General features: G+C 37.4%; 1 protein-coding gene across 1 annotated transcript in view; it reads right to left on the bottom strand.

Moving 5' to 3' along the window:
• Positions 1–9277, bottom strand: part of Ncapd3 (non-SMC condensin II complex, subunit D3) — a 67640-nt gene extending 58363 nt beyond the window's left edge. The window contains exons 1-7 of the mRNA XM_005378590.2: positions 9144–9277; positions 7118–7272; positions 6355–6517; positions 4131–4315; positions 3400–3576; positions 3250–3311; positions 2822–2909 (exon numbers count right to left, since the gene is read on the bottom strand). Of these exons, the coding sequence (XP_005378647.1) occupies positions 2822–2909; positions 3250–3311; positions 3400–3576; positions 4131–4315; positions 6355–6517; positions 7118–7272; positions 9144–9207 (894 nt within the window). The 5' untranslated portion in view covers positions 9208–9277. The remainder of the gene's footprint in view (positions 1–2821; positions 2910–3249; positions 3312–3399; positions 3577–4130; positions 4316–6354; positions 6518–7117; positions 7273–9143) is intronic.
• Between the last annotated feature and the right edge of the window lie 513 nt (positions 9278–9790).

Here is a 9790-nt window from a genome sequence, read left to right on the forward strand (position 1 = left end):
GAATGGAGGGTAAGCAGAGAATTGCAACTTATAAATAGTAAAGAATGCTACTAGTATTCCCTTATTCTAAAAGGGGAGAAGAATGATACCTTACACTTATATTTTACTTGAAGTTTACAAAGCACTTTCCAAAATGTTATCTCATATAATTAATTTAGCTGGCTAATGTATTCATCTGACAAATAAAACATTTACTAAAACTGAAATATGTAGTAGGTAGTACATTAAGTTACTTCTTTCATGTAGCCAGACTTTAATACCTTTAACTCTGACATCTTTCAACAATTCTATGAAGCAAGCAATGTACAATTTCCACTTAATAGGTAACAAAAAACTCTCCAGGTGAGTTGGGGTTGGTTGTCCAGAGTCAAGGAAAGATCTGCTTAAAACCAAGGTTCTCTAACTCTCCTAATTAAAAGGGTATGGAATTCTCCTTCTCATTTTATCTTTTCAAACGTCAAAAAGGACATGAAAATAAAAATATTTCTGTGGATTATATCTTCTCCATATTTTAAGCACACAGAAATTATATATAGTAAATTATAAAATACTGAACATTAAAAAAAAAATACTGAACATTTTCTAAGCAAGCATTTCATTCAGCATTTGCCATATTTAATTTCATTTAACTACTTACCAGTCTAATTATTTAAATATAGGATGACCAAAATTTGCATATTTTTGGTTAATCATTATAAGATATTATAACATGAAGTATAAAAAAATGACAATTTTATCAAATTTTTTCAATAGTTTTTCTGTGTATGGTATATCATAAAGCATTCAATACACATGGTTACAATCTGGATAGTAGTACCTGGTCTCTTTCACAATTCTTTGTGCATCATTGTCTTTCTTTGAATAACGCACTTTACACTGTAGTGTTGTTGGTCTTTCCTTTTTTTCCTGTGGGTGATGTAATTTCTATAAAATGTCTACCCACTAAATGGAATGGTGCAGACATTAATGACTGATTGGCATTTTGCTATCCTGTAGTTTTCAATTATTTGGTCTCTTAGACCTAATCTAAATTGTAGGTGGTTTTTTGAACCCCCTTGTTTTGAATAAATAACAAACAAGTTTCATATTGTTTGGTCCAAAAGGGGCATAAATATTTTATGATAATATTTTTTACTCACTTTTGTTTACAGGATAGCTTGTAAGATATTGGTCAGCTCTGTCAACACCACCCACAGAATTATTATAATCACTGACCACTACTGGAATTTTTAAAGTTTTGTTTCTCTGAGTTCTACCATTTCTATACTATGTGAGTAGTTGAAGTAAGGAAATGTCTCTTTTGTCTTTCCATTTCCTAACACAGGCTTTTCCTCTCTGATCTGCTAACACTTCTCCCTTTCTCAATTTTTTCTTTTGCAGATCTTTTGGTCCTTCCTTCCTCTTTAGTCTCAGTGTTCTAAATGTGTTTGTTTTATATTGTAAAAGACTATCACTGAGTTTTGGAGAAATAGAAAAATTCTATCTCCTAAACTTATGGTAAGAGTTTTTACAGACTAGCACAAAATTATACATTATTTTTCACAAATAAAATAAACACAAATTAGTAAAAAAAATCAGAACTTATTAAATTTCATTAGAAACAAGCATCAAAGGCAAATACAATATTGTAAATAAAAAAGTATGCAAAAACTAGTCGATATAAAACAGACACTAAAGTGTATCTCAAACAAGAACTGACTGCTGAAAGGATAACACCTGTGAGAGTGATGCTGGGGAGTTAGCATGCACACAGAGGTGCTGCCCACATGACTCTCAGGGTAAACTGTTAAGTGGTTAAGTGCCAAAACTGAGGCTCTTCCAAAGCTGACACAAGGAAACAGAACTAGTAAACAGTGGAAGTATAACACAAATATAGGTGTGTAGAACCTCAAGCACACCTAAACCTTCCTTTTAAGACCCATATGCTCCTGCAAATTAACTTTTGTAGGCACCAAAAGTCACAGGACCTTGGTCCACTATTTTCTCCAAAGTCTTGTTATTTATTAAGCACATTTAAGTTTAGTAGTACTATATGCATGAATTCCCTAGCTTCAGTGTTTATTGTAGCAATAATAGTAAGGTAATTTAGGGGGTAACATCTAGATATCAATGCTAGCTAGGAATAAAAACCCATAAAAATTCTGTACAATCTCAGCTTAATACAAACACTAACAGATATATTGAAGTACACATAAGTTGCCAAGGGAAACTTAAAAATTTCATGAATTTCTAGTCTTTTTTAGAATAATTTGCTGTCCATTTCTATAACAGTAACTTCAGCAGCTTATCTGTTCTTCGTACCTAATTCATACTAGAACCATTCTTTGAGGGTGGAGGGGGGAAGAGTCTGAAACCGAATAATTTGCTTAAGCCCCCAAGTACACTGGATATAAACCTGGTAACAAAGATTGGACACCAAATAGAAACAGTAACACTAATTTTTATTATACAAATAATATAAGGTCCTAAAAATAACAGTAAATTAAAATGGCATCACAGTAGTTGCCACTTATCTACAGAGGATACACACCAAAGCTCCCTGCGGACAGTACCCAAACCTACAGTATATACTGTATTCTTCCCTGTGATAGAATTTAACCAGCACAGCGAGATTAACAAAAATTCTGTGAATTCCATCTCTTAAAATATCTTAGGCATTGTACTCTTGCTTCTTATCCGTGGCTGACTGAAAGGAATGGAAGTGCTGGAAATGATACTGTTAATGAAAAGGAATTCCAAATGCTTTTATATTTTACATTGTTCCACTGTGTGGTCTGCCTGCTTTCAACTGGTAACTAAATTAAATCCTTTTCTCTCTTACCTTATCTCCTTCTCCATGAATTGGGGAGCACAGCAAATATAATCCACAGTAGGCCAGTTCTGGTATGTATTTTGCTTGGCTAAGGTTTCTGAAGAAAAAAGGCAAAACATTTGTTAATAAATAGGATTTTGCTAGGAGTGTTTCTTAACTCTGCAAGCCTTATTTATTATTACTGTTACTATTTTTGAGGTTCAGCCTCATTGGTGCTCAGCCTGGTTTTAAACTTCTGGACTCAAGTGATCCTCCTGCCTTAGCCTTCCAAGTAGCTGTGACTGCAGGCATGTGCCACCTCAAAGGGCTTCTAATCCTAGCCCTATTTAAGTGAGTAAAGTCTACCTATGCCAACTAGAATAAAATGACACACTTCTATTGAAGCAAAAACTACTATACTATATTTAAACTGTGACCTGGAAGATTTAATTGCTTACCTGGCTTGTGCAACATGACATTCACGAAGAACTGGCTCAAAATTAGTTAAAGCAACAAAGACCTGGAAAACAGATATCAAAGAAAGGTCTGGTTTTTCCTACTTGGTAAGAGTTAGCAATGCCCTCTGAAGTTGCCCCAAATTCACTCACCTCGATACAAGTCCGAATACACTGTGGCTTTTCTTTGAGGGAAAATTTGGGTAGAAGCCTTAAAAAATTCTTCAGAAGGTTAAAGATAGCATTTCGAATTCGAGAAACGTCTTGGGCAGAAAAATAAATATTCTCTTCATCACCTTCTTCTTCTTCTTCTTCTATAATTTCATCCATCTGGATTATGAATTAAAAGTCCAAGTTATGCAGGTGAATGTAGAATAATGCCAAGGTTTACTTTACTCAAGCCATGCCCAGTTAAACTTCAGATAGCAGCTCAATCACTGAGGTGACATGACCTTGACCAGGTCCCTTCACCATTTGAGGTCCATGGCCACACTGGTAAATCACTGGTGTGGATGATCACTACAGCAGTAAGGAGAATTCCTGTATTTCTTACAAGTTTTGATGTCAGTAAACCTCTACTGTATAACCTTGTTATATAAAAATGTGGAAATCATGCTGTTTTGTTATGGTCTTAGAGACATGACCTTCAGGATACTTTAACTGTCCTCTCTAATGACAGTAATATGGCAAATGTCCTGGTTAGCACAGTGCCAAGCATACTTGGGAAGAAGTGTAGTAAGCAGGCTGGAAAGGCTGCAAGTCATACTACATAATGATGTGAGTTTAGGATCCTTTAGTTATAATCATAGTGCTCAACACCACATCCTTAAAAGAAATTAAAATTCTGTGTTGGTATAAATATGTTTTATTCTTCCCTTTCTCACCTCAGCATCATCTTTCCTGCGTGGCTTTCCTCTCTTTCTGTTTCGCCTTGAATTAACCTGCGAGTTCGGTGCTTCTTCTTTCTTTCTTTTCCGATTCAAGTTAGATTCCTGAGGCCAGCTCTTCTTTAGAATCTGAATGCACTTGTCAAACATGACTGGGTGGAACACCTGATTGGCTACACTGCCTAGTCATAAAGAACAAAGAATAAGCAGATTAAATTGTCTTGAAATATGTATATTAAAATAGATAAAAGTTTGAAAAAAAGCAAAGAACAGGATTTTTATTAATTTTGAATAACAATGATTTTTTAAATAAAACCAACCTTTTCAACTTCAGTCTTAAGTGTGAGCAATGGTGTTAAATTAAATATAAATAATAAGAATTGAGTGTGGTGGTACAAGCCTGTAAACCTAGCATTCTGGGAAGCTGAGGCAGGAGGACTACAAGTTCTAGCTCAGAAGGGCTGGGGACGTACTCAGAGCAGAGGCCTCGGGTTCAATCTCCAGTACCGAATAAATTAAACAAACAAACAAACAGATTTCTGCATGTAGCCACAGCAGGGTAACTATTTTTATACTTGTCTTCCTACTGGTAAACAACTAGAAAACTGGAGAAAAATTTTAAGGCACCAAGTGACAGGCAGTGTAAGAAAAGCAATCCTTGAAAAAAGGGAAACAAAGAATAAAGTTAAAATCACCCCAGTTTTATATCTAGAGGCAATTACTAGACAACAGCAGTGAATCAAAGCAGATTATGAAGACCTTGCTAAACCGAGAAATCTAAGTCAGGAAGTTAGGGGTTGTTGGAATTCACATGATACCGAATATACGTGGTACTTAATGAACTGGAGTACAAAAAAAAAGTCCAGAAATCAGTACAGAACCAAATGACAGCTCTGCATGTATGGAGTAAAACCTTATCATGGTAGGAAAAGAACTATTTCCAAGAAACCAGAAGAGAATTATTTTCACAAATCACACAGAGCTGAGATACATTTAAGGTCCAACTAGCCACAGTGAAAAGACTTACAAATCTGAAGCATTCAGTAAAGACCTTGCAGAAAACACAACTTAGTAATAAAGCTAAACTAAATATGGACTAAAACCTACCTCATAACTACATTGAAACAGGTTTTAAAACAAGATCAAGTTAATTCACCAGCCAGCAGCTATGAAGTACCAGTACATAATCCAGATACTCAACAACTTAAACTGATCTAGATTCAGTGCAGTCCCTGTCAAAATCCCAGCTGCCTTTTCTTTTTGGCATAAGTTCACACGCAGATCTTAAAATTCATATGGAAATGCAAGGGGCTCAATATAGCCAAAATGATCTTAAAAACTGTAAATAAATATTAAGAATCAAAAGCATCTAGATCATAATACAGAAACACTCAGAAACAGAAGGTTAATTAGCCAGGAAACAGCTTGCTGCAAGTGGTCCACACATTTTGTAACAGCAACCTCTTGCTCTGGCCTGAGCATCAACCTTCATCAGAAGGAAGGACATCTGCTAGGGAGGAGGAATGAAACCTAAGTTCTAGAACTACTATTTTTCTAAGAGAGGCCTAGCTACAGCTATGATGCTAGCAATTAAGTTCTTAGAAACTTATTGCAAAAGTCATTATGGGAGCATTAACAATGATTCATGTCAGTTTTCAGGACTCTGAACATCTTTTTGCATGTTCCCAAATCACACATAATAAATTGCCAACATTTATTACAAATGCATTTTATAAACAATGACAAACAGCAAGCTGACTAGCCCTGTGATTTTCTTGGCTCTAAGAACTCACGATTTTCCAGCTCCATCTCTATGCTCTATTCTTTCTTGCTTGGATTTAGGACAGAGAGTATAAGGGACTTTTTCACTGCCCAGCTATGAAATGCTAACAAGCATGACAATGAGGAAGGAGAACAGTGGTTGTAAGAAGATTCCATTTCAGTGTTTTCTTTCAAGTGTTTGTAAACAACCTATGCACATCCTCCAAGTTAGCTCCAAACCTAATACAATGGAAATACTATGTAAGTAGTTGCTTACTATATTACTTAGGGGATAATGACAAAAAATTCTGGGCATGTTCAGTACAGAGGCAATCATCATATGCCTAAACTCACAGTACATATCAGCAACTTGTTATGCTTTGGAAGTATTTTCCATCTATAATTGGTTAAACCGACAGATGCAGAACCCACTGATATGGAGGGCCAAATGTACACATACCTGGTATTTCTAGAAGCAAAAAGTAAAGTCCAGCAGCATGAAGTCCATACTCTCGATATCGCACACTGACGTTTCTCTTATGTACTATTTGAACAAAGTGATAGAATAATGCTACCAGCGTGCTATGGGAAATACTGTTCTCAATGAAGAAAGTCCAAATACTCTGGAGGGAGAGAGCAAATCATGAAACCCAGTAATTAAAAGAAATGCAAAGATCTTTAGCTTGATTTCTGCAAATCTTTATTTAGTGCCTCACAAAAACAGTAACAAGAACTGGAGATGTAACTCGTGGTAATACATATACTTGCCAAAGTATATGTATTATGGCACATACAAAGCCTGCCATTTAATGGCACGTATAAAGCCTGCCATTTAATAACCAGGACCAAAAAAAAAGAGTAATAGACCAGTCTGCTAGTCTGGCTCCTAAAGATAAACGACTATCATTTTCAAAGGACTAAAACAAGAGATCAAAATAAAAATTTACTATTCAAAATTACAAAGATAAATACAAGAAATTTATTAAATATTTCAGAGGTATTAATAGCAAACATCATGTTCAAAATGTCAGACCTAGTACCTTGAAAGTTTTGGGAAAAAGCCAAGATAGTCCAATGAACAAACTATGGTCTTTATGTTTCTCTCTCATTTTTTTTACTCTTTTAAACTTAGTGTTAAAAAAAAGCTCAAATTAAATTATAATAATGACTTTCATCATCTACTTAATACCTAGATATAGCTAGCTTGATTGCTTTTTCTTTACCTCTGAACATCCACATTCTTCAGTGGCAAAGGGGAGAAGACTTTCATACAGTTTTGTAAAGGCACTCAATCCAGTCTCTATAATCTGGGCTTCTGTGCTGGAATCCAAAGGCTCAGTCTCTGTAAAGTCCAGTTCCCACACTGTGTCCACCCATTCTAGAGGAAAATGCAACCAAATTAACAAGGGCTCAAAACACTTAAAAACCAATCACTTTTAAGGTGGGCGTGGCCAATGCACACCAGCAATCCCAGTACTCAGGAGGCTGAGGCAGGAGGATCACAGAGTGGAGACTAGTCCAGTCTATGTAGTGAGTTCAAGTTCAGCCTGAACTACATGGTGAGATTCTATCTCAGAAAACAAAACAAAACAAAACAAAACAAAAAAACTAATCACCTTTAGACTCCATGTATACTTCAGAAAAGTCACAGTTCACATTTAATTATAGCAATATAGGTGAAGTATAACTAAAAATAGTAAATATAAAGGAAATATTTTTTTCCTAATCATAACTGACAATCTGCTATTAGCTTAATCACCTAAAAAAAAATATCAAGAAACAAAACATTTTTTAGATGAACAGCCTTGGGGAGTGAGACTTTCACACACTTAATAGACAACCTTCTCCATAAATTCTAGGAAAGAGATTAATCAGTGACGGCTTCACATGAACATCTGTGAAAAATCTCATAATCAAGTTACTAAACCCAAATAAACTATGGAGCACTTTCCTGGACCCTTGGACACTAATATACCATGTCATAAAACAGATACCATTTTCCCTAAGCAGCTCAAACTGGAGAAGACAAGTTTGAATCATACAGAAATACTCAGCACTTCCACCACTGGGAAAAATGTACTAATGCCACATTCTCGCTGGATTCCCTATCAAGCTCTCTTAACTCTAGCCCTTATCATACTTTTCTAACCAGCTATTTTTCTTGAGTGTTTTATTTTTATTGTCCCACACCTAAAATTGGCACTAGGTAAAAACATAGTCATTTCAAAAAAATTATTAGTCAGGTACTTCAAATTCATATTCTTTGTCACTGATTTAGAGAAGTGGAATAGGATATGCAGAAAAGAGATGGGATGCCGCCACCTTTATCTTTTATTCCTACACCTCACTCAGCAAATGAAAAGCATGACAGTTAACTAGATCCATCATCTTTATAATAAAACCTTTGCGTCATCTTTTCTCAGTTGAACTTGACCCCGAAGAAGGAAGTCCCTGTAACTCAAGTGACTTTGCATAGCATTTCTTCCAAAGATATGGAATATGCTGCCTAAGACCTGAACAACACAACTGTATTCTAATCGTATTTCCAGTAAAGTTTTAATGCTTATTACAGATACTATAGGAACATAAGTATCTCACTTTTTGTTTTGGTTTTGCATATGACAGCTCACTATTGTCAAATTTAGAGGAAATTAACTGTCCAATCCTACAGTTCTCCTAAAGTCATCTGCATGCCTTTAGTCACATCATTTCTAACATTTGGTTCTCCACAGAAAGTTAGCATCCAAAAGCAGCTAGGATACTCGTGTAACTGCCCAGGTTCACTATCCGGGCTTGGATGTGGGAGGCAGGACAACTTGTGGTGGTAGACATGAGGGGGGAAACCACGAAGGACAGGACACCCGCGTTTGTGGCCTGCCTGATGCCACTCGTTCGCTGTGGGAATCCCAGCTCCATTCCTGTGATGATGTCTGCCTTTCGGACATCTAGTGGGACCTATGAACAGGAAGTCAAGAGACAAGTCTGGCTAAAGAGAGAACTGCGAATTAAGGCCACCAGAAGAGATGAAAATTGTTAGGTCTATGGAGACCTACAGAGTAAGGGGGACGGCCGAGGAAAATAGATTCAAGCATGGAGATCAACCAACTTCAGCTCTTTTCGCTGCGGGCCAGCGGGAATCGTGCACTACGCCGGCAGCTCCCTTCCCCCACCCCGGCCCGGGCTGAGGCATCGCCGGGGACTCAAAACACCCCAACCTGCCCTCCGGGACTCGGGGCTGCGTCTCCTCACCGGAGCTGAGATCCAGCGGGCACCAAGGCTGCAGGCCGCTCCCAAGGCCTCGCAGCGCCACCATGATCCCTGAGGAACCAGCTTGCCACCGCCGTGCTCAACTTTCAAAGCTCGCTCCCGCGCGCGCTCCGAGATGTTCTTGTGGACCAATCACAGCTTACAGAATTTCCAACCGACCAATCAGCGTGCCGGAACAGTTTATTGTCTTCACCAACCACATAGGTTGTCTGTCGCCGCATGCGCAAAGAGTAGGGGCGGGGCAAGGGGTGGAGGTTGTATGATGTTTCGCGAGGTGGTATATTTACTACTTTCTGGCCCCGTAAAATAGGGGCCAGGTGCTCTGTTAAAGCCTTGGAGCTTTGTTTCCAACTCTTTTTCTTAAATGAGAGGAAATCTAAAGATAATTTTAAAGAGGATGCTACCTGTCATACCTGTCACCTTTGCCCCCTGTGAAGCGACATTTTGCTCGCGCGTCAAAGGGCTTCCTTCACCTCGTCACACAGCTTCCAGGAGCTATATATATATGTAAATGTGCATGGTAGCCCAGTATTTACCCAGCTAAAACGATAAGGGAAAGCATCCCCAGAATTTGTCTATATTTCTTTGTATTTGATGGAACGCCTAGGCCCAAATTGTACTGGAAAGAA

The sequence above is a fragment of the Chinchilla lanigera genome, unplaced genomic scaffold (genome assembly GCF_000276665.1).
Source record: "Chinchilla lanigera isolate Chin_1 unplaced genomic scaffold, ChiLan1.0 scaffold00011, whole genome shotgun sequence".
NCBI lineage: Eukaryota > Metazoa > Chordata > Mammalia > Rodentia > Chinchillidae > Chinchilla > Chinchilla lanigera.